This window comes from Phalacrocorax aristotelis, chromosome 3 (assembly GCF_949628215.1).
Source record: "Phalacrocorax aristotelis chromosome 3, bGulAri2.1, whole genome shotgun sequence".
NCBI classification, from domain to species: domain Eukaryota; kingdom Metazoa; phylum Chordata; class Aves; order Suliformes; family Phalacrocoracidae; genus Phalacrocorax; species Phalacrocorax aristotelis.
In genome coordinates, this window is record NC_134278.1 from 119,807,264 (window position 1) to 119,832,639 (window position 25,376).

General features: G+C 38.7%; 2 protein-coding genes across 5 annotated transcripts in view; one reads left to right on the forward strand and one right to left on the reverse strand.

The window, feature by feature from the left end:
* The window catches only part of CNST (consortin, connexin sorting protein), a 62,092-nt gene extending 46,943 nt beyond the window's left edge, over nt 1-15,149 (reverse strand). For 2 of the 4 annotated variants that reach the window (XM_075089354.1, XM_075089351.1), the window contains exons 1-2: nt 15,006-15,135; nt 464-901 (exon numbers count right to left, since the gene is read on the reverse strand). In XM_075089354.1, the coding sequence (XP_074945455.1) occupies nt 464-851 (388 nt within the window). In that variant the 5' untranslated portion in view covers nt 852-901; nt 15,006-15,135. Of the gene's footprint in view, nt 1-463; nt 902-14,173; nt 14,404-15,005 lie in introns of all 4 variants that reach the window. The other 2 variants (XM_075089353.1, XM_075089352.1) reach the window with 2 other exon arrangements.
* A 120-nt stretch (nt 15,150-15,269) lies between these two features.
* On the forward strand, nt 15,270-24,481 carry TFB2M (transcription factor B2, mitochondrial). Its single transcript, XM_075089360.1, has 8 exons — nt 15,270-15,594; nt 16,550-16,638; nt 17,541-17,694; nt 18,095-18,243; nt 19,795-19,884; nt 21,091-21,153; nt 22,474-22,625; nt 23,970-24,481. Exons 1-8 carry the CDS (start codon nt 15,270-15,272, stop codon nt 24,154-24,156), a joined length of 1,209 nt encoding a protein of 402 aa, XP_074945461.1. The 3' UTR covers nt 24,157-24,481.
* The last annotated feature ends 895 nt before the right edge of the window (nt 24,482-25,376 follow it).

Below are 25,376 nucleotides of genomic sequence, written 5' to 3' on the forward strand. Positions count from 1 at the left end.
AAACATAAGTAAATCTTGACAACAGCAGGCTAAGATCAAGCTAATTGGTACTCATACCAAGATAACAAATCTTGACACTGGATCAAGACACCAAAATCTTGGACTTGAGCATGACGTTAAAATGACCAAAACCATATTGCCTGAATTCCTGGCTATTCTGATTTGGAAGTCAGCCCAATTTCCATATTGAAACTCTGCACCTCCCTCTACTTGTGCTCCCTTGACACATTCCATTTGTTACATAGCCGACATTTAAATGCAGAAGGTAAAAACATGTAGAGTTGTATCTGATTTAGGACTATTAACAGTTCTGAACCACCCCGCCCCCCAAAAAACCCTTTAGTGAAATTTTAAAAATAATTAGTGTGACAACTGAAATATATCTTTCTTATTAGTTCACAGATAAGAACTACACTGTTATTATTTTAAGCAAACAGAACAAAAACATTTTTTTATGAAGTACCTTTAGATTTTTTACTGGAACTTCTTTTGCTTCTTGGACTTCTTTTTCCACCTGGCTGCTTTTCTGTAATAGTCTTTTCCTCCAGCTGAGGGTCCATATGGACATTTACAGATCTCCTCTCAGTCTCACTTTCCTTACAGCTTGGGGTACAGTCTCCACTGTCCATATTCTCATTATTATTGATGCTGTCCTGCTCACCTTTATCCTGCCGTCCCATAGCAATGCTACTACTGGTCAGAACCTCATTCCCATCACTGTCAAGTCGATTTTCATTTTCATCAGCTGAAGAAACCAAATGAGATGCCAAACTTTCCACCCTATAGTCAGCAGGAATATTGTCCTTTGAGTCTATTTGTAGATCATTTGGTGGAAATTCTCTGTCATCCATTAGAGCGTTACTTGTTGAACCACTTAATCTCCCTCTGAATATTTTTAGACCTAAAATATAAAACCAACAGAAGCATTTATAATACATATATAATATAATGGATAAATAGCCTTGTACTTAATGCCAGACAATAAAGAATCACATTAGCCAAGTGATACAGTTTAAAAGTATGGGTAAATTCTTTCAAACAGTAATCCATTACCCCATTGTAAGTCTTAAAGCAAAGCATACTTGCATACAAAAAACAATCTATGAACTTGTATTTTTATCCAATTATAATTGGTTCCAGTTACCTGACCAAAAGCACAGCTGATCTTTAGAGCAGTGCTCACAGTGTTACAGCTGAGGTAACGAGAAAAATAAAAAGATAAACAGAACCCACCCCCACCACCCCTCTTTAAATCCATGGCTGAACAAAAGCATTCTTGTCACATAAGATCATACTTTGCCTGAAATAAAAATAAACCGGGGAGGAATAAAAGCAGAACAGATTTCATTATGTCAGTGATGGTATCACATCAAATATGCAGATAGATTAACTCTGTTACAAGAATTAGATGCAAGTAGAACCTGTTTATTAACTCAGATTGTCACTTTATTTTCAATAAAATATTCAACATGTCTTATACACAGAAGCAGATGGTTTGTTAATAAAAAACCTAATCCCCTACCTGCTCTCAGCAGGGGTCAATTTTCCCTTTTTGTGAGTATGCCGCTCTAAACAACTGCAATATGCAATTAGATGCATATTCATAGGAAAACAGGGTAACTCTTAGAAGCAGTTACATGGTACTTACACAGGTCTGTTATTGCATTGGTTCCTACCTTCAGCTTTTAGAAGCATGGCAATACTGCTGGTTTGACTTAGCAACTATATAGATGAAATACAGCTCCATTAGATTTAGCTCACATATTTTAAATAGTGAAGCCAAAAATCAGCAAGTACTCTTGTACTATAGAAGAGCTTTAGATAAACCTCCTACAGCAATTTCCTATCCCTTCCTTTAAATGAAAAGGCATTTTAGGAAATCTGTCTTCACCAAGCCTTCTTTAATCTTACATCCTGGTATATACAACTGAAAAAACTGAAACACACACTTGCTAAATATACAAGATAATGTTTCATTTTGCTTGCTAGAAGAACTCAAATTGCAGGAAAATGGAAAAAAATGCCTTAGACAATAAATTCACACACAAAAACTTATTTCTGTTAAAGATTACTAAAAAGATTTTCCCTGAATTATTCCTCCATACCTTTGTAGTTGCTAAAAGGACTGGAAAAAAAGAAAACATCACTCCTATCTTAGAGAAGGACAAGAAGGAGGATTCGGGAGCTACAGGCTGCCCAGCCTCACCTCAATCCCTGGAAGGTGATATTACGCGTAATCCTAGAAACCATTTTCAAACATATGAAGGACAAGAAGTTCATCAAGAGCAGTCAGTGTGAATTTATGACAGGTAAATAGCGCTTAACCAACTTAATAGGCTTCTACAAAGAGGCGACTGTCTCAGCAGAGGTGGGGAGAACAATGGATGCTGTTTACCTTTACTTTGGTAAGACTTTGACACTGTCTCCAATAACATCCTCACAGACAAGCATACAAAGGAGAGGCTAGATAAATAGACCGTGAGGAGTACCAGGGAAACATGCAGAGGGTGACAAACTACCATCACCACTAGCTGGGCAACACAAAAGCAAAAGTCAGCACCAGCTAGGACAATTCCAGCTTTGCTTCCAATCTGAAGAACTTGTTAAGTATTTCCAGCCATACCAGTCTAGCAAAAAAATACTGCCTATCCTATTACATATAAAGTGCACCAGGAGAGGTTTAGACTGGATATTAGGAAGCATTTCTTTACCAAGAGAGTGGTCAAACACTGGAACAGGCTTCCTAGAGAGGTGGTTGATACCCCAAGCCTGTCAGTGTTTAAGAGACATTTGGACAACGCCCTTAAATAACATGCTTTAAGTTTTGGTCAGCCCTGAATTGGTCAGGCAGTTGGACTAGATCATTGTTATAAGTCCGTTCCAACTGAAATAGTCTATTTTATTCTAGAAGATTAATGAATTGTACACTAGAGATGCAAGTCATATTTTCCTTTGGCAACTAGATAAGGGAATTGGCTTTTCTTGAGCCCAGAAGACAAAGAAGGGAACTCTAGAGAAGATACATATCTGGAGAATGCATCTGTTCATTAGAAGGATGCTCCTTAATCAAGCCCTTTTCTCTCAAAGAGTTAAACACAAAATGAAAGGTTAAAAGAAAGACAGAACTTTAATCAGAATGGCAAGAATCAGAAATAGAAGATACTCTTTACAGACACCCACACTATAGTTACGTTGATTTATTGATGATAATTGTTCCAAAGCATTAAAAAAAAATCCCAAACACCATGTTAAACTTGAAAGGTTCACTTCTTACTCTTCCTAGCATATGAAATAATGATAACCGCTGTACTCCCCAGCTCATAGATTAAATGATATATCAAACAAAAGAGGTTGAAGTAAATTGCCCAAAGCCAACGGGGAATTAGTTTTACCAGCAGTAATTAAAAATCAGGAAGCCCTACCACCACTCTCTCGCTTCTATCAGTAGACATCAGTTCATCCTTTCAACAGCTATCACAGGGCAACAGAAATGCGAATGCATTTGAACAAGGTGTTTCCTATTAGATTGTGCAAAATGAGGAAAAGATGCTTTTGACAGGTGACATTTTCTATAGAGGAAGCTAACATTTTGATAGAAAATATTAACTCATTTCCTTTTAACATGTGGCTAAAATGATAGTCTGTCTCTAGCTGAGAGGCTGGAGAGCTTCTGCAGCTAGCACAGATCAACATTTCTTGGTTTACTGTTTGAAACTCAATATTTCTCCAAACAAAAGTAGCCCTGAAAATCCATTCCTTTCTGCAACCCTTACGACTCCTGAGAGAATGAAAATCCAGAAAGAGCTAGTTCAAAGAATTTACAACAGTCTTGGCCTTGATCTTTTAAAAGGATCCCGTCCCCCATCCCATTTTTTTTTCCTTTTTTTTTTTCCTTCCTGGTTTTCAGTGTTGCTATCTGCTATTCCTTTTGCCTGTACCAAAGCACTAGGCAGGTACTAAAGTGAGGTTAAATCCTGTGAGAATGAACTTTAGCTCTGCCTAAAAACACAAGTAGAAACACTTGTTTATAAACAAAAATTGAGTTAAAATCACTAGTGATTTGAACTAGATTTAACAGACCATTGACACGCAATTACTGTATTTACTGTTTTGCCATTGAAATAAATTGTACACACAAACATGGTAAGAAAAAAAAAAAGTTTGTTTGCTCCGAGGCACTTCTTTCCTCCCTTCACTGGTTGCCCAAAATTGCAATAAAAGCTAACATTGAGTAGAACCGTGCTGACCTCTATTAAAAGGTGCAGATGAGTGAAAGTGCTTCAGTTCCAGCTGCCACGCAGATTCATGCAGTTAGCATATATAATCATAGTGATTGTAGCACAAATCAAAAATATGACGGAAAATACTTGAGAAGTCACTAAAAGACAAAGTCTGTGTTGAAGAAATTAGCTGTATGTTTGTTTGGTTTAAGACAAACAGTATATATATTACAGAAATATCACTGTACTCACTTCTATTTTAGGTCAATTTAAATTTTAAAAAGCCCATGCTCTTCAGTGTTCTCTTACACATACTTCAAATAACTTCATATAATTTCAACAACTTTTTAAGTTGCTCATTTTTTTTGTGTGTACAGAGCCTTTCTTCAATCTATCCTTACTAAGGAAACATAACCTTAAATACAGTTGTTTGGACTGTATTCTGAAAAAAAGGGAAGAACTAGGATCTTTCCTGGCCTGGCTGAAATGTGAAGAGAGCATTAAAAAAACCCCAAACCAAAACCACAAACAAACAACACCCCTCTCTCTCCCCCTCCACCCCCAAACCCTCATGCTAACACAGCTCCTCCATCCTGGAAAGCTGATGGGTTTTATGAATGTTTACTGAATATACAGCATAGTATTTCATTTACTGATCTCAGAAGTATCTTAGAGAACAGGTCAAGATCATAACACCGTATCTGTCAGCAAAAGGTTAAAAAGGTTCTAACATTCAAAAAGTTTATGGCAAATAATTTTTTTATTCCATTTGACTGCCTTCATATAGCTCCTCTGCCAAAGACACTATTTTCCTGCTCTCGTTCTCATGCCACTTAATTATTCTATGTTAATTAGGGAGACTTAAGTCTTTTAATTCTTTGAAAGTCAGTTTCCCCATTGTATCACCTATATTGCTCTATTCAAATTGGATGGACATTTCAGGTTGGTCCCCAGAGTACTAAATCTTTTCATTAACTTTGACGATAAAACACAATAGCTGTATAAAATATGCTGTTGGAAGCAGTCATAAGTATTTCTGAGGATTTAATTAAAAAATTAATTGTAGCAATAAGTGCTCCAAAAGGAATAACATGCAGTTAAGACAAACAGAATACACCATATCTTTTAGAAAAATGAAGCACATCTATATGAAATAGGGATTAATCTAGTCATCCTGTTCTGATGGGTTTAACCAATCATTCCACTCTGATGAAAAGCATCTCACTAAGAGATACCAAACAGAAAACTGACCAAGAGACCAAGTGGGTTTTTTTTCTCCTGAGATTTAATACAGTGTTACAGGCACAAGAGGATTCATTATGTCCTACCAGGCACTCATCAGTGACAGCCATGTATTTTTGGTTTGTGCACAACTTAGATCACAGTGAGGTAATTGTTCTAGAGAGGAAGGGACAGCACTACACGTGGTAACAGTTATTCAACCTAGAAAAGGTTGCCATATAAACAACCAAACAGGCTGTCCAGAGATGATGTAAAATCTCCATACTTCTAAAGGAATTAAGCAAGTCTCAGGTTTAAGGACAGGTAAAAAATAGATAGTACCTAGGATTAAGGGAATTTATTTTTCTTTATTGTTGCAGGTTTTTAGTTTAGTGTTTTGTTTTTTTTTTTTTTTTTAATACAAGCAGCTTTACAAGTCCTAGAGGAAAAAGAAATTATGCTGATTCTGTGAAAAGGAAACAGGATTTTTTTTTAAACTGTTGTCTTTACAGAGCTGGTGCTTCGACCACTAGAACAAAAGGGGAAAACCATAGAAACACTGAAATGTAAAGACCGACTAAACGTAAACCATAAATTTCTTAAAAAGAATAAATCTGTTGATCTTTCTGATAGCTGGTGTAAAGATACATTACAAAACCACGTTTAAATGTTAGTATCTCATTTCATATTGATAAATATCATCTTTTACAAATTGATACAAACCAACCTGAGAACTATCACGGCCATACAAAATCAAAACATGTACTGCAAGTTCTTATTATTGCACATTAATTTCTGCATACAAGGAAGAACATTCATCTCATTTTATGAACAATTATATTTACTACCAAAATGAAGATGCAGCAATGGAGAGGAAACTCTACACGACAGAGTAGCTACATGGCAGTACCTAAAGACTACATACAACACAGCATTATGAGTTCTTTAGCTTGCAAGAAAAAGGACAATGCCTACTATGCTGTTACGGGAGCTAATAAACAAAAAGCCCATATGTTCTTTTGAGAACATGCTAGTGCAGTTTCACTACAACCGTTTGCTTCTTCTGCTGATGTAGAAGCCAAGATACACCTAAAGAAACCTGGAACGTTATCACCAGATTGCTTCAGAGTGCCCCCTGCTTCACCACAACCAAGAAAGAAAGCAGAGAAAAGTATTAGTTGTTGAAGACGTACCTGAACACCACACAATTTGCTGCAGAAGGAAAGAGACAACGGATAAAGAAGGTAGGCAATTAATTTAGTTATAACCATCTCACAAAGCCAGACCACTTCCAGCTAACAGAATTCTGCTGCATTGTGTTTTATGTGCAACACTTAACGGTTGGAATGCTGCTGTTTCTAAAGAAAGGGAAATAAAAATATTTGTGTATCCAACCTGACATCTCCGCAGAAAAAAATTACCATGCTGTTGTGCTGTCTTTTAGCACAGACTCATTAGTAGTTTATAATTTCATGAGATAGTCTTATGTACAATCCCATTACTGGATAGCCTCGTTATGAGCGAATCTCATTAACATCCTCCTGACTGTTCAGTTTGCCCTATGTTTGGCTTTGAAACTAGGGGTAAAAATATCTTTATACGTGTTTTCTGCTTCTGTGTCAGATACATGGTTTAGGAGGTCTCTCTCTCCATTTTGTTAAGTCTGCTGCCCTCCACGAATGAACCACTCCAGATGCAGGAGTGGTTTATCTAATTTCACTGAATTTACAAAAATGTCTGAGCATGAACACTTTGGTTGTTTGGCACTTCCTGACATTGAAGTGACATTTCTCAAGTGGCAGTGGCATTTGAAGGCATGCTATAAACAGCAGGAATAGTGTGGTTTTGAGAGGAAGTCCCACATGCTATTTTCAACTTCTAAGCTTCCTAGTCATACTGCTTATTCACAGCTTTAATAAACAATAATAAACATACTGCCAGGCATAATCTACTCTTCCACATTTAACATTACTATAAAAACATGTTTCTGTCAGCTGCCAAATACAAGAGGTTTGTCTGGGAACAAATAGTATCTTTTATTAGAACAGATGAGATTGCATGAAATTTTCATCTGAACTAACAAGCTTTTTCAGCACTCAAAACACACAGTGATCAATCCCCCAAATGTCTGAAAAGTTCTGGGTTTCAAGTTTCACTAGGACAACTTTCACTGAACAGTATAAGAACAAAAGGGGAGCTCACCATTTGATGTGTTCATTTTCTTTTTTCTTGTCTGCAGCAAAACACCCGAACGTATCTCAGGTAGGGGTAGAAAGGCAGTAGAATAGACTGTTTCAGGAGAATGAAGAACTCCCACCACTGCAGCACTTTTATAAACAGTCCAGACAAACATTGGTCAGGAATAACCTATGAGTAACTGGCCCTGCCTTGGGATGCAGGAATCTCCTTAAGTCTTACAAGACGAAGTAATTTGCCTTTTTTGATTTTTCTATTTTCTTTCTAATTTAACAACTCCCAGATTGTTGTTACACTTCAGAACAAGTGCACAAGTTTGTTTAGAAAGTATAACAAAAATTAAAAATTGCCTACCAGACAAATTTACCCTTCTTTTCTAGGATGGGTACTTTTTTTCTTATGGGACAGGGGAAAGTCCTGCAAATCAGTACAGATTTTTATGGGAACTAATCAACTCATCTCACTCTTATCCAAATCTTTACTTTACCAGGATCTGAGAAAGCTGATGCATCCTTCCACCTCATACGAGGTAGATAAAAAACACACGATGATCTAAAATCCCTCATGATCTCAGGTAACAACTTTAGACATATATGAAAAGGCAGAGATGACAGAATACAGTCCCTTGAAATGGAGATTCAAGAATAATAAGGCAATTATCTAAAAATTGCCCATCTGAAGAAACAAGAGTGTTCAATACCTTCTGACAGCTGAATTTCATAGTGAGATTGAATTCTCTAATTTACACCTGAGGTATGAGCAAGTTTTATAGCCCTCATCCATACAGAGAAAATTAGCATAGTCAAAATATTAAATTAGGTCCTAAATTATATCAAGGTCAGAAGCAACCTCAAATAGGATGGAAATCTGTCTATAAAATTTATGAAACAATTCTTGTCCACAAGTATATATACATACTTGTGGTCCCTTTGTTATTAAACCTGCAGATCCAACTGGAAGATTAATTAAGAACAGAGTTAATTGTCACAGCTTCAATAATTGTCATCATTAGAGAATTAGAATATCCAGCAGCCCTATCAAAATCTTACATGAGTTGCTTTTATATTTCAGAAGGGAAGGATGGTCTAGTTTCTGCATTATTCAGGGTCAGATACAAATGACTGAGATCAAATGCTTTCTTTGCTCTGAACCTCCTCCATAAAGTCAGTAAAACCGTTACACCGTCTTTCATGCATTTCTTAACCACAAAATACTACTTTATTTCATAGGGATATAACAAAAAGGAATACTTTAAAAAGAATGTGAAATAGATATTTTGGTAAAGGGAACCATACAAGGACTTAAATTCGGGTCAAGTTTTTTGGCCTTAAATGCATGAGTGAGAACTTAATCATGGATAAAGCAGAAGGCCCATGCTAAACAAATCACAATCCCCCCAAAATTAATCAATGGTATAACTTGATGGAAGTTAATGAAGCTGCAACCACTTAAATCCAGCGGTGAATTTAGCCTTGAGTGCTGTTTGAACTCTTCTGTTTCCAACAGGATTAAGGTAGTTCATTTCAGCTCTAGTTGTGTAAATAGATGCTGGCTATATGAGCTGTCTCTAATAATTTACACATAACTTTTGATTAATAGATCTTGGAGAGGTTTTCCAAAGCACACAGTTATCAGTTTTTCTATTAGAACTTGAATGCATGTTTGTACTACCCGAGTCTGAAAACAGAGATCTAATTTGTCTTAGATCAGTTTTTCAGAAAACTCTTACTATCAAGGCCACTTTAAGTCATAGTTTCCATTAAAAAAGCATCTTTCCATTACAAAGTCCCAAATATCACAAACATTAATACAACAGCACCACTACTACAAGAGGGTAAAAACTGATTTCACTTAAAACCCAAACCAAGGTAGTTTAGATGATACCAAGAAAGGAGAAGATTTACAATTTGTAGACACATGGAATGATTGCTATTTCTCATTGTACTAATGATGTCATATTTCAGCGCTGAAACAGTAGACTTTGAAAGTCTTCCATAAGAAAAAGAGAAATCCAGAGAAGAAACTAGGCAGTTACAAAAACAACATTGGATAAAGGGTAATTTTATGTCAGCTGTCATAAAATCTTCCTGGGATCAAATGTGTCAGCTCTGCACGGTGAATGCCACTTTATTTTATAAAGACATGAATAAAGGAAGATGCCAAAATATTACTTAACAACTTACAAACTTCCCAGTTTTGGGACAGATATGCCCCGATTTGTTTATTTTGCCAGTAGCCAACCATAACAACAGAATGAACAACACATGAACTGTGATGCAGGTCCAGCTGAAATGTTGGTCTAAAGCGCTAAGATCATCATGCCCTCACTTTGAGGCTAAAAACACACGAAATGCAAAGTTTTAACCATTAGAACAGAACTTCCAAAATGTACATTACAAATTTCCATATTATTTCAATAATATATTCATCAAATGAACCTAAAAATCTTCCAAACACGCTCATATTACAAAGATATAAAAAACCCCAGATTAGTTGGTTTTTTTTGTTTTAATCCCGAAGTTACTTTGAATTTGCCCTGCAGTGTAATATTATTTTTCCAAACAAAATAAAACAAGAAAATTAAATTAATCCCATGGACGGAAAAAAGCAGTGTTAAAGCTTACGCTATAAGGCCACACATTAGCAATTCAGTTTGGACAGATGGAGCAGTGTATTGGAACAACAGTAGAAAAAGCTTCATGCTTCTAAGCAACTCTGTTCCTAAAAAGCAAGCGTGCAACACACCAAAATTTGTCTACAGAAATATTTGACACTAACAATTTCTCCTATAAACTTACCTTATAAGTTCGCAACACATTTTCAAAGACATCACAGTTATATAGTAAGTAGATAAATGATTTAAAAAAGATTAAAAAACCTCTTTAGTGTGATAAGTTCTTGAGCAAGATAAGATTGCCAAAGCGTTCAAAATAAAGACTTATGACAGGATATACACACAAACATGGGCTGGGTGAATTTGAGAGTCAGCAGAATGTGCTCATCAGAATTCAATGGAGAGGAATTCTGAGAAAAGTAAACAGAAGATGCACCTATTTGAATGTTTTTACTCCTGTCCCCAAAGGTTTAATAGCACTTTTTTTTTGAATGCCCATAAAAAATATATGCAGTAAATTTAGTGCTGATGAAAGATGCCAGATTGATAGCCCTAGGGACTGAGTTTCTCTGTATACACAGAACAGATATAGCACAGAGTGAGAAAGTTTGTACCCCTGCCAAAATGCCTTACAATACACAGCTTATGCAACAGTCTTCACACTACAGAACCCTTTGCTTCTCCACTGAAAATGTCAAAAATATTGCTGCTTAGTGTTCATTATACAGGAAAATAAGACATGGACACTGTTATTAACATCAGTGGGGACAGAATTCAAGGCATCACCTCATTTAAAAATGTTTATTTTTGTGCTGAATGGCTCTTTTGTCAGTTGAGAACTTTGCTGCAGTGTTAGTAAGGCTGCAAAGTCAATCTGCACATGGTGCAGAAATGCTTTCCTATTAAACAGCATGTTACTATAACAGAAAAATAGCAAAGGAGGAATGGTTTAACATAATTTTTTTCCAAATAAGCTTATATTAACATACATGGTCATACACCTAGTGCACAGAAACAATCTCCAGCGAGAAACAACTTGATAGTTTCACTTAACTGGTACCTGAGCACTCACTGTCCAGTGATCTGCACAACTGATCTAGCCCACTTTTAATGGGCAGTAATTCCCTATTAATCAGGTTTTTTGTGCTACACTGGAAGCTACACTGTCACATGGAGCAGGCAAGCTTCCAAGGAACCTTGGATCCGTATTTCCCTTACTACTAATAGCTTGGCCAAACACCAAAAAACTCTACCCCTCTCCCCCAAATCCATGTGTCCAGCCATTTTTCATTGTCAAAAAGATTACAAAGAAAAAAGCATTAAGTTAGGGTTTATAAAGCATAGTCGCTCTGAACACAAAATTGCTGACCTCATTATAAAGACTGATTTTCACTTAGAAGGAAGATGTCCAATACAACCCACAGGTTGCAAACTCACTGGATCTCAAACCAGATTGTGCAAGAGGATTAAATGCTACTTCAGTGTTTGGGACATACCCTTTGTTCATGTATAGGCTTGGAATAGGACAAAAGAATGAGGCTACACTCTGATTGAATTTTTTAAAAATAATTCTTCCTAGAGACTATTTTCCTGAGTGCACAGTGCTTACAGCACTTCTGAAGAAATCTCTTACTGCTCCTACTATTTTCCTTGGTCACCATCCAAAGCAGTACAACAAGATTATGGAAGTCTGCTGAATAAAGTAAGCGAAAACGATTCTGTGACATCCTGCATCTCAGCAAGGCACAAAGATGTTTCTGCCAGTTCAAGCATATCAGAGGTTATTTTATTTTCACATTACTGAAGATAAGACACTTAAGTGATTCTTTCAGCTCTTTTTCTGAACATCAGTTTGACAGAAGCTTTTTTCAAAATTCATACTACAGGTGGTATTTGGTAACAGGCAAACCTTTCAATATACGCCCAATTAAAAACAATCAATATTAAGAATGAATCTTAAATTTTACAATGAGTTAATGATAAAATGGGATACGGTAAATAAAATAAAAAGATGAAGAGTTTCTAAAACAATTATACACTAACAAACTAATCTGTATTCTGAGCCAAATATGAAACTCAAATGATAAGTATCACTACCCAGACAAGAAAAATTATGATCCTGCAAATTTCCATTCATGTACCTCCTGGGTTCTTTTGTGCAAGATGGGAATTCTATTGAATTTGTACTTAAAATGAAGCATGGGCATAAGAGTGTGAAAAAAACTGAGATCAAGATGTATGTACTACTGCAATTTCCCCCCTTCCTCAGAAATGTTTGTCCATATTTGCTATGGCTAAATCGTTAATACATAGCAAAATAATACTAAAAGACTAACACTTTAACATTAGCTTAAAAAAAAACCAACAAACTTTAAATGGAGCCAAGTAAAAGTAAATGCAAAAGACATTTAGAACCACTGAGAAGAAAAATACCTCTTTACTGATCTTTTTGACGTGTACAACTAGTTAGTTCTTTTGGTTCAAGCATAGGCTGGAATCCAATCAAACAGGTAACCCTTTTGACTCCTTCGCTGATTTATTTAAAAAACAATAATTAGGAGAAAACAATAATCTCAGAGCACTCAAAAATGTACTTAAATTACAAAGACATAAGACTGAGGTAAGACTGTAAATTCAAATATTTGCATGTGGCAATAGCTGAATTAACCTAGAAAATATATGCCACTGTCAGCTATTAACTTAAAAATAACTATTCAAATGTCCTTGGGATACACTTTAATGTGTTAAACAACTTTCTGCATTGTAACTTCTAGACAAAAAATACACAAAACTTACCATTTTCCTAAGGTCTCAACAGTTTCTCAAGTCAGTCAACACTTTCATAAATGACTAGGTCAGGAAAAGGTAGCCCTTTACACATGCAAAATTCAGTATATATCTGGCAGTTTGGGGGGTAGGGGAAGCAGAAAACCAACCCATAGATTTATCATATAGAGATCTATGGTTCAATGCAGGCAAATGCTAAGCTAAAGTAAATAAAAACATGAAGAGCGTATTATTTCTAATGTATGAAGAATGTCAGGGCATTTTGGCTTTTCTTAGCAAGCACTCCTCTGAATAATCTCGATTACTCTGAACAGCCCATTCAAACAAGACCCTAGCACTCCCGAGTGCTCTGACTGGCAACAAAAAATTCCAAAATCCTTTAATAAGCCTTAAAAATATATGTAATACAACATGGTAATACAGCAACTACACCTAACATTTCTATGGCCATAACTATCAATAAACTTTGATAAGGAATGCTGAATTAGAACATTACTAAACACTTGCTCTAAGAAAACCAAGTTCTGCTCGATGTTCTAGAAGTCCTATGAATTACTGAATTATCAGACTAATTAGTAAGAGAGCAAAAAAGCTATTAAAAACATAAAGTCCAGTTTAAAAATGGATTGAGGTCTATCCCATCATCCAGCTGAACAGTCTGTCCATTCCCCTTGAGGTACAGGGAAGACTATCACAGCACTCAGTGTAAAAGAGCAGAGTATTTAAAACTAAATTGCAGTTATGAAGAACTACTGCATTTGATGAGGCATCTGCAACCTTTCCTAAATTCAGCCCAGCCCCTCCCCACGCCACACGCAGATCTGCCAGAGAATAGCACAGCCACAATTTTCTGTCCCAGGTTGTTTGATAGAGATATGTCAAACAAAATTACTTTGTTTGTTAAGTAGGCACATGTTAATTTCTCACTTTACAAACAGAGGAACAAGGCATAAGAAATTAAGCAATTTGCACAAAATTTGCAGAAACAAAACCAGAAAATCAACTTTTGAGCCATTAGTTTGAAGACCAGTCTACTCTGTGATTGCCAGATCACTCTTGGCTTCTGCACTGACTAGGGAGGGAGCAGGGGTTCTCTCTTGCCATCCCCGAACTCCATCACACCGCAGCCACTCACCTGCCACTGCCAGGTTTTAGCACAGTATCTCTGAAGGATGAACTCCAGTTTCGCAGAACTTGAATACGTTTTGAAGATGGTCCTAAAGTTATTTCTCGTTAAGGCGTTAGGGAAATTGTTGAAAGTACTGAATTACTGGTTTTGTCTAAAACGTAACTGCAAGACGGTGTCGGGCAGAAAGAAGCCGACGAGGACCGACGTCGATCTGCCGGAGCAGGATCCTGCACCTGCTGAGGGCGGCAGGGTGATACAAAGAACCAAGTCCCGAAGTGACTATTTAGCTGCAGACGCGAAGATCAAAGCCTCCCGTGAAACACCCAGGCAAACCTCAAACTAAATACGTAGCTCCTGGGACTTCCACCAACACACCGAGCAGACACCGCTCCACCGGCAGAGCGTCTCTTGCCGGCCGAAGGCTGCCTGGCTATCTGCCTGCCTCCTCCCCCTCCGCCCCTCTCTCCTCAACGGCCAAGCGCCGTCACAACGTTTTATCCCTCCGGTTTGCTCCGGGTGAAGGAGCCGCAGCGCCGGCACCTGCCATCCCGGTACCGGCCTCCCCCGCCACGCGCCGCGGCCGTTTAACCCCTGCCCGCGCTCGCTCACCTCACGGCGGAGCTTCGCCGCCGGCGCCGGGCGGGCGGTGGCGAAGGTGCTGTCTCCGCCGCCTTGCGAAGGCGAGGCGGCGGGGACGGCACCTTCGCCGCCGCCCGCCCGGCGGCCCTGACACCCCCGTAGCCCCCGGGGGCGGCCGGGACGAGCGGAAGGCGGCGGCGCGCGCGCCACGGGGGAAAACATCTCCCTTCCTCCTGCGGATAAGCCGCTGTCAGCTCACCTCAGCTCCGCTGCGGCGACTCGGGCGGCCGGGACCCGCCAGCCGGCATGGCGTGTACGTGAGGGGGATGGTCCTGCCGCTGCCGCAGGCTGCCGGCGGTGCACGGCTGACACCATAGAGAGGACGGCGGGACGAGAGACCTCCGACGATAGAGCGGAAGCGCGCTAGAGAGGCCGGGGAGAGGCGGAAGTGACGCTCCCGTTGTCGCGGCGATCGTGCACCCGGTGCTTGCTAGCGCGGGGCCGGTGGCGGCGCGGTGAGGTGATGCTTGCAGGCCGGGCCCCGCCGGGCGCCGCGGATTGCTGCCGCCGCCTCCTGGCGACGGCTCTGGCGGCGGGGCTGCGGCCGCTGCTGTGCGGGCTGCCGTCGTGCTGGGCGACGGCGAGGCGGGCGGCGGGGCAGTGGCCGAATCCGGGACTGCGGGTGCCGGAGGCGGCGGAGACGGAGCAGCTGGTGCAGCAGTTGCAGCAGACCGGCGTGCCGCTCCGCCGCTTCATCGCCTGCCCGCAGCTAGCGCGCACCGTGCAGCGCTGCCTGCAGGGTGGAGCCAGTCCCGGCCCCCAGCCCGTCGTGCTGGAGTGCGCGCCCGGTAAGGTGCCCCGAGGCTGCGGCCGGCCGTCACCTGCCTTCCCGCCGCCCTCCGGCGGTGGGCTCCCCTCCGGGGCTTCGACGCCGCCGAGGCCGCCGGGACGCGGCGCTGCTCGGCGTGCTCCTGTGACCTTGCGGGGTCAGTGTGAGCTGCGGCCCTACCAACCGGCTTCCCGGGGCCGAGGTGGTGCTGAGAGGAGGGGGTGGGGCCCTTCCTCTCCAGGGGGTTTCGGGCGGGGGTGGCTGCTCCGCGGCGTGATGGCGCTGCCCAGGCCCGCCGGGACAGGATCCGTGCTGGGAGCTGCCCCGGCCGCCGCCCTGGTGCCCTCCCGGGGCGGGCGTTGGCGACCGGCAGGGCCGCCTGCGTGTTGTGGGTACGCCGGGCTGGGCGGCCGGGGGGTCTGTTTATACAGAGCTTGGCCGGAACGAGTGAGCTCTCCGTCTGGAAACCTGAGTCACTGGTGTTACATCCCTGCTTACTCTATAGCAAAGTTTTAAATTTCTGTCCAGGTAGTGTTTTTGATTCTGTAGGCGAACTTTAAAAGTAGTCAGTAAAAGGGCACCTAAGACTGTGGGCCGTTACATAGCTAGCCCTCTGCAATTACTTAATGGTTTTTAATATTTCTGCAGAGGGTATTTTACCTGTAGAGACAATATGGGTAAGGTTTCAAAGTATATTTCAGCTGGCAGAAGAAAAAGTAGTAGAAACATTTGAAACGTTTTATCTAGTGTTCCTCAGTCACTAGTTATAATGCTGTGCTTAGTGTGATTCACTGAGCAATCTCAAGGCAAGCTGAGTGTAAATATCTTTCCTGACTCTTGTTTTGAAGTGTGTTTAAACAAACACAGGTTATCTCCTGTTGAAGGTGGTTTGTCCCAAGTGTTGTGTTGGGAAAATCACTAAAGGGAATCACTTAGAAAAAATGCACTTTTTTTTTTTTATTTCCTCCCTTCAGGTCCTGGAATCTTGACCCGAACTCTGCTCAATGCAGGTGTTAGAGTGGTAGCTCTAGAAAGTAACTCAGCTTTTCTTCCAAACTTACAGGTACGCTTTTGATTTGGTAGCATGTTTCTAAAACCTAATTAAAGGGAAAGTAAGAAATTAACTTACAATTGTGTAATAACTGTTGGATCAAAAAGGAATTAGCCAGTGGTAGTTACTTGTAACATTTGAAATAATAATAATAGCAGGTATTGTTTGGTTTTACATTGCACATTCAGCAACAGACTATTTTATAATTAATTGATTTGACATTTTGGATATGCAGGAATTCAGATTCATAGTCTTCCAATGAATAGTTTCATGCATAAATTCGAGGCTAATACTAATCAGAGTTGTTGTAGCTGTGTAAGTTTAAGCAAGATGTCTTTATGTAGCTTTCAGAACTCTGTAAAAATAGCTTGGCTATTCTGATTATTTCATGGTATTATTTAATCTATTGTCCTGCAATTGACTGGTAATATTAACACACTTACATGCGTGGTCCTCTCCTGTTCAGTTTGGCTTGGTATGGATTCAAAGGTGGTTAGACACAGCAGCAGAAGTTGCCCTAGAAGGATTGTGTTACGATGCTGTCAAGTAGAGATTTGGAACCAAAGACTCTCATCTGACAATGTGTGTAGAAGGCGTTCTTTCTGCATATATGAAGAATTCCAGTTGTAAACCATTAAGAGTGTAGCTTTCCTTTGTGAAACATTGCAGAACATCTTACTAATTTAAGAATGTGTTTAAAATCTCCAGTTGAGTGTCCCAAAAATGTCAAAATGCCCTGCACAATGAGGGAAGCTATTCTTTGTATCAGCTGTAAGCAGCAGCTCTGAGATTTGACTCTTGTAGACAGGTGGTGCTTGAACATTTTATTTTTTTTGTTTGGGTTGCGTGTTTTGCCAGACAGGTTAATGTGTTACTGTGTCCAGATTTCTTCAACTGAAACTAATTTTATTCAGTCCCTAGAGAATAGCCTGGATGGACAATTAAAGGTAATTTATGGCGACTTCTTTAGACTGGATCCTTTGGTGACTGGAACAGTGAAACCACCTGCTATCTGTTCTGACAAACTTTTTGAAACCATGGGTGTAGCAGCAGTTCCTTGGAGGGCAGGTATACGTATATGATCACACATGCTACAAATACATTTGAAGGGTGCACTGGCAATTTGGCAAAATCTTTGGGATTTGCTTGAGGTGCATGTTCTATTTAATATATATGCTGGATTAATGGGTATTATTTCCTACACTTCAGCTTTAATTAGGTTCTTGATAGCTTCAAAAAACCCTTGTGACAATATGAAATCTTAGCTATTTGCTTGTCTTTTAATAAAGGCTTAGTCTAATGCAAACTGGGCTTAGCTTTGACTAAAGCTTGAATTGTATTCGTCCTTGGGCAACATGTGCTGACACTTTCTTTTCGTAATTGTTTGCAGTTTAGACGTTAGCATTAATGAGATTGTTGAGTACCTATTGCAAAATTTTAAAGAACCTTTAACACACTGTTGAAACAGATGTACCTGTGAAAGTTTTTGGAATCTTACCACAAAAAAAGGAAAGGAACACACTTTGGAGGCTTCTTTTTGCCCTGTATGAATGCAGTTCCATATACAGATATGGAAGAGTAGAACTTAACATCTTTATAAGTGAAAAAGAGTACAAGGTATGTGTAAAAGATTGTACAAGTAGTAGAGAATAAGTAGTGCTTCACAGAACACAAAAACATTTATATTGTCTACACATATAATGTTTTTGCTAGTGAATTTCTTTTTCTGCTAGAATTAAGTCTTGCCTGTTTCCTACTTGTTTTCTTTATACAGTAATAGCAAGATAACATTCTGTTGTCACATAACGACAAATCTTACAGACGGGAAGGCTGATCCTTGAGAAGGATATGTAGCAGCAGACTAGCTACTTTCCATTGTAACTTGTGAGATGCTTAAATTCTGTAACGTCCTTTTGGAACAAAATTGTTTACTAGTTGCAGGTACTACTCAGTGAAGACTGAATTCAAAATGCCTTGTGAAGAAGATTCGGAGTTACTAAATACCATACTTAGTGAGATGCACTTGCCCTCTTGAGCCACTTTTGTATGCAGTCCTGAAAAAAACTGAGGCAAAATATGAGTCATTTACATAGCTCTTTATCGAGGTTCTGTACGCTAAGTTGCAGAGCAGCTTTCTGGGTTGCGTGTTCCTAAATTACGCTGTCCCAAACCTCCAAAACTGTACTTGCAGTTCAAGGGTACCTTTTCCTTCTGTGAAACTGTGAGGTTCGTACAGAGCTACAAACCTTTTTGAAATTACTTGAAGTAAGCAAAGACTTACATGTGTGCTTACAGAACCTGTGTTGTGTCTGACACCCTACTGAAAAAAATTAAGTCTTCTGTGGAATGACAGGTTGGACACCACTGAAATACCCAAATAAATGGTATGTTTTTAGTGGCCAGATTTTTGAGCTAATAGGGGGCAGCCTATTCATTTAATGCAGTCACTGTAGTTTTTATTAAGTTTTCTGGTTTTATTGTGAACCCTGTTAAATGAGAGTTGTGTACTGAAGTAAATGCAATTAGAACTTCATTTTTGGGTGTTTTTTTGTTGTTGTTGTTGATCATGTGACGAGGCTCTCTAAATATATTATAAGAAGTTAAATCTCCCTGCTACAATTTACTTCTTTCTTTGTCCTGTTTGAGAATAACCGCAAGTTTTTCTTTTTTTCTTGCCCTAAGAGTTGTCTGATCTGTAATATTGATCAGGATGATGACTGTGCAAGCTGCTTAATGTTCAGTGAAGTGACCTGATGTTTGGCTTACTCTGCTTGTGTGTCTTGTTGGGAATATTATTTTATCGGTGTGAGCTGATAACTGCCTGTGTGATGGTTTTTGTACAAAATATGATCCCTGTTTCTCTTCTGTGTGAAACTTCTCTGCCTTAAAAGGGACCAGAAAGTAGAAGCTGGAAATTTCTACACAGTTCAGTTATCCAAACAACTGCTGTGAAGAAATACTTAGACTGCCATAATGTCTTCTAATCATGTGTTCTGACAAGATATACCAAAATAGCACAAAATAGGTATTTGAGGCCTAACGTAACTTTACCTTGGAATTTTATGGATGTATTTCTTACCACTTGTTATAGATATAAGGATTTTGCTTAGATAAGAAAGGAATCTTAGTTTTTGCAACAAAAATGCTCTTTCTTTGCTATTTTATTAGGTTTTAACAGCAAAGCCTGGGGAAATGAAGGCTTACCAAGCACTTACTGTACTTTGGCAAGTAGGATGTAAAATTCAGCTACTGCACATGGTAAGTATTTTGTATCAGCTGATATGGTTTAATGCTATGGACATCCTTTTAGAAAAGGATTCATGGTGTTTTAGTATTGTAAACTAATTGGAAGCTAATTTGACATTAAATTAGTTGGAAAACTATTGAAAACTTTTGAATATAAACACTTGAAATGGTTGTGTTTTATGTGAAACTCTTTCACTTAAGCAGCATCGTTATTAGCTATGGTGGCAGTATTTTCATTACAAGCCACTGTACTCAAAATAATTTATTCTCAGAAGCTGGTAGATAAGAAAAGGATGTTTGCACAACAGGTAAGTCTTTTTATCTTGCTAGACTGCTCTTCCAATCTGTCATAGTCTGCTCTTTGTTATGTCCCCTGTGTTTTGCCATCATGTATGCTTTTCACTTCCTGAGCTGTGTTCAGCAGAAGTACGTTTGTCAGTCTTGGTGCCTTTATGTTCCAAGCAGGCCTGCTTCTCCTGTTATCTTACCTTGTCAAACATGCTATGGTTTAGTTTTAAAAAGTTTTTTATATTGTCACCCCACCCTCACATTGAGCACATGGCTATCAACTTTCACTTACTTTATGATTTTAGATTTATGTTTGTACTGTTTTTCTAGGAAGCTACCTTCGTAGTTTAGATGTTTTGCTAATCTAAAATTAAAAGTTTTATTATCTATTGCCTTTCAAATACCTTATACCACAAGGTATATATTAAGGTAAATATTAAGGAGTTGAAGAATAAGATGATGCTTAAGGAATGAACCTATTACATACATATGCCCTGGTCATACAGTGTTTGCTATACATCTGCTTGCAGCTGCTTCAGGAGACAAGTTACTGAGCTGGTGGGACTTTGGATTTGGTACAGCAGCTCTTATGGTCACCGTCAGTTTTTAGCATTGGTTCAAATTTTGAACTTGAAACCAATAGGTAGCCCCTCTAATGTATTGTAGTATATACAACTTCTTTGATTATAAATAATTTACCAGTGCTACTTAAATACTTTGTCAGGAGTGTGATCAAATAACATTTTCAGCCTGGCCTTTGTGTGCTGCTTATTCAACTTTTTTTTTTTTTCAGTTCTAATATATTTACATGTTTTTAAAGTAAATTTTAGAATGGGGGTAAGCTTGTAATTTGATAGGATTGATGGTAAATGCTTTTCCAAATTGTAACAAAGCACTTCAATTCTGTAATACATTTGTTCCCTCCCATAGGAGCCTTGGTCATCATTTGTAACTAATTTGAAAAATGGGGGACTGGCAGTACCAAAAAGCATGGTAAGATCGTTGTGTGCGCTTTTCTTGTTTTTGAGAAGCAGCTAAACTGCTTTTAATTAAAGGTTAAAATGACTTTGTAACGGCATTTACACATATATCTTTGGCTGTGAGTGGTGCATTTTTAAAGTAGTGTTCTTCTAATTAAAACTTATGGGCAGCATGTAGATGCATCAGAAGTGGGGTGAAGAATTGCTATTAGCTTAGAAACTGAGATAAAATAGTATTTTTATTGTCTGTGGTGGAAAAAATATAGTGAATAAACAGCATAAAGGGATGTCAACAGGTAAAGTCTTTTGAAAAAGAAGTTACTGACAGGGTCGCATCTACCTGCTTGAAGAAAACAAGTGTTACCACAGTTAATAGCACAATCAGTATGCTGCTGGTTTTGATTAAGATGGTTATTCATGTGTCCAGTGTAGATGGATCTCATGTGCTAGTTAATTGCTGAAAAGTGTGAGTCAAAAAGTGTAAAACTGAGAAGTGGAAAACTACCCTATGTAAAGTTCTTTACTTTTCTCTTTTAGCAAAGTAATTATGTTCCTTTGTATAAGAGTTTTTATATTCAAAACCAAAAATTTAAAAGCATGTTTACTGACTATTTAGTTTTACCCTCCCCAGAAAACTGCTGTGGGTAGTATACTGAGTGTTGTTTGAAATGTTACTTTACAATATAAGTGATTATTAGTGAATATAATTGACTGGGTGTGCCTGACACGCTCAAGTGTGCTGTTGTAAAGCCATGTAGAGAGGCAGATCAGGTGGATTATGTAAGATGTACTGTGGCAGCCTTAGGAGAAGTACAGATGTGAGATGTGTTGGATGATATATCTATTGCTGCCGATTCAGAAGTACATTTATTTCAGTTAAAGACTCCACTCCCTCCCAATTTCATAAAATCCTCAAGTTACAATATTGTCTTAGCGTTACACTCAAAGAATTCCGTTTTTATATAGAAAAGGCAGGCAGATCTGATACCTTGCATAGTATAGGAATACTATAGGCCATATAATCTCTTGAACACTCACATCAAGCCCATATTGTCTACTTCAACTTAGAAAGTTCAGTCTTAAAAATAAAACCAAAGTGATAGCATGTCTGTTTTGTTTCCAGCTTCCTTTCCTGTTTGGGGAGTGGGGAGAGGTAAAGCATCTTCGTCCTAGAATAACATTTTAAACCCTTGGCTTCCAACGAAATCATCTTGTTAAGACTTCTGAAACTCTTTAAGAAATGTTACTGGTGGTACAGATGAAACACTCTTAGCTAAAGACAGACACTGTTTTAAAAATGACTTTTCATTGGCTTGTTTTGCTTTTCTTCCAGTGGCTGCCAAATGACCATTTATGTTTGGTACGACTGACTCCTCAGCGAAATCTATTTGTAGGAGGCTTGAAGCCCACAAATTCAGCTACCTTTATTTTCATGGTGAAACAGTGTCTTGCTAAACCCAAGTCTAGACTTACTGATAGATTAAAGTAAGTAAGAAAGAATTACAGTTTTTATACTTTTTCTTTTCAGAGAAATATAGGAAAATATTAAAATATATTCTCAGAGCAGTATTAATTTGCAGCTGCAATACAGTTGGGTTTTTAAAAAAATTAATTATCTACCTATAGAAGATTTCATTTTTACAACCCACGATACAGCAATTTGGGGACTGTTCCTGGCCTGTATTCACAGACGATAAAAACTGGAGGTTTGACAGGAAGGTCGACAAGTAGTTAGAATGTAGATGTGCAGTAATCATCTGTACCTCCAATGGAGGTGAGGTCATGTATCTGCAAGAAGTTTCCACTCACTTTACAGACATATAATAAAGTTATGAAGAGTTTTGCAGGTATGGAAATTAAAAGCTGAAAAAGAGTTTCAGTTTATAATATATATCAAAGTAATGCTAATGAAAACAGCTAAAGGTTATTGAAGGTGGAGTGGGGATGTCCGCAAATGGCCTTCTGTTATCTAATTAAAAAATTAGGCTTTAGACTTATTTACCAATTATGCAAATCTCCTTAATTATTCTCTTTGGTTTTACATGGGGGCTATTCACTTTGCTTTATGATCAGTAGATTTCCGTTTCCCATAAATGGGAAGTGTTTGCAGTCTGGAAAGCATTGACTTCAACTTGTTAATAAAAATAATACATTTCTCATTTGGTGGTAGTGGTTTATAGAAGTTAATTTCCAGAAAGGAAAAAAAACCACCAAAACCAAAAAACAAACCCCAAACCCCAGTAAATTCCAGTAATACATTTAACAAAGACAAGTGTAAAGAGCCTTAATGGGTTTCTTTCTTAAAGCTCAGTGGTATACCTAATCTCCGCTCCATCCTTCGGCCAGGAAGTGGAGCTAACCTTGAAGGCCTCTAATGTGCATCTTCTGAATATTCACACATGCTTTTCTTGTCTGGGAAATAGTTAATGTACATGCACATTTATAAAAGTTCAAGTTTTCACAGCAGTGATGTAGATGGGGAGACAGTGGATACAGCTGTTTATATATACAGAAGAAAATACCTGGAGAGGTGTAAGTCATACTAACTCATGCTATACTTGGTCATCTTGAAGATGACCTTGGCTTTAATTTCCCAGGCATTGAAGAATAACCCCTTTTTATGCTGTAATGCCTGTTGCTGACTTATGCACTTGGGGCAGAGGAGGGAGGGCACCCATCCTCTAATGAGGAGGCTTATGTGGTTTGGTATTTTCTATGTCTGCTGGAGGCTTTATATGGTATTTATATGTCTTCTTAGCAGAGGTTTCTTCCTGTTTGCAGTATGGACTGAAAACAACTTGTGATTTTTCTCTTGTCTGTTTGTTTCAGGTCATGGAGCTTGGACAATAGTGGCAAATTACTGAGAGCGCTAGAAATTCCAAAAACTGCTGAAATGCGTAACTTATACCCAGAAGATTACAAGCGTCTTTTTGAGGCTTTGCAAAACTCTAGTATGTTTACTGAAACCTGGTTCCATGATGAAGTCTTGGAAAGTATAAGAAACATAAACTTATAAATTTAAAGCTGCTGTCTTTTGGAAGATGACCTTTGCTTCTGGGAGATTCCTTTGATAAGAAACAGTTTAAGTAAAATGAGAGATAGCTAGATGATTTCCTGTCCAAACAGGAAAATAAATTTAGCAAGTAACAAGAGCCCTTCTACACAGGATGAAAGTAATGGATTCGCAGTTATTTGATGACAATCCTATCTAGAATGGACAAACTTTGCATCTTTTCCAGGAGCATATTAGTGACCTGATGCTTTTGGATGTACCACTTAAATGGAACTTTTTGTTCCACTGCTGTATATTTACAACATTTGAAAAAACATAACAGACCAAATATCGTTATCTGTGTGGTTTGTATTTTAGTGCTCAGTGATGCGAATGCCCTTTCACAGATTCCCAAAATACACAGGTCTTTACAACCGCTGAATCTGTTATATTGTCTCCTGATCTAAAAACCTTGCAGGCTAAAGTCGACATAATATTAATAAATCAATAGTGGTGGGTTAATAGAAGACAAGGTAATGACAGCATGATAAAACATCGACTGAGAGGTTTGTTTGTTTTCTTTTTTAACCAAAAGGTTGTTATATGTCTGGGGAAAAAAGTCATGACAGCTCTTTCTTTTGAAATTTTGAAAAGAACTCTGGGCAGCCTGTTCTACTTTGCAATAAGTGAACACCTGTATGCCTGTAGGCTTTGTCTTATTTTACGTCTGAAAACAAAGTCACCAGAACATCCAGTGCTGTATAAACAGTTTGGGGGAGAAAAAATCATCTTACTTGCCACCTTTGTCAATTTGTATTTGTTTAATGTGTATTATATGTACAAAATAACTCACTTCAAAACCATATCCTTTTAGCCATAGTACTCCATAATGCAATCTGTTCCTGTTTTCTTTTCCTATCTTACGATCTAACTCTTCTGTTGTTGTCTGATAGTGCTGGCAGACTATATTGGTTCTGTGGTCTACTGTCTCCTCTGGGAAGAGCTGTGGCCAAAAATATGCTTTTTTAGCAGAGGACGAGTTAATAAAGTGCCTTTTTAGCAAAGGCTGTGCTGTTTTCAGGCTTTGGAGAACAGCAGCGACCAAAACAATGCAAACACAAAATTGTATTTCTGAAGCATAGTGTGAGGTATAGATGTGAGGAGCATTCATCTCTGACTTCCTCCTGCAGTTCCTGCTGCAGAAATAAAATTGACTTTGAGCAGCCTCAGTTCGCCTTGCTAGC

What these genes read in the sequence shown, in the direction of transcription:
- TFB2M (XM_075089360.1), top strand. Translation starts at nt 15,270, where the DNA reads ATGCTTGCAGGCCGGGCCCCGCCGGGCGCCGCGGATTGCTGCCGCCGC. An exon ending in AGCAGTTCCTTGGAGGGCAG is followed by an intron (nt 17,695 to 18,094) that starts GTATACGTATAT and finishes CTGTTGAAACAG; the next exon opens with ATGTACCTGTGAAAGTTTTT. An exon ending in TGGCAGTACCAAAAAGCATG is followed by an intron (nt 21,154 to 22,473) that starts GTAAGATCGTTG and finishes CTTTTCTTCCAG; the next exon opens with TGGCTGCCAAATGACCATTT.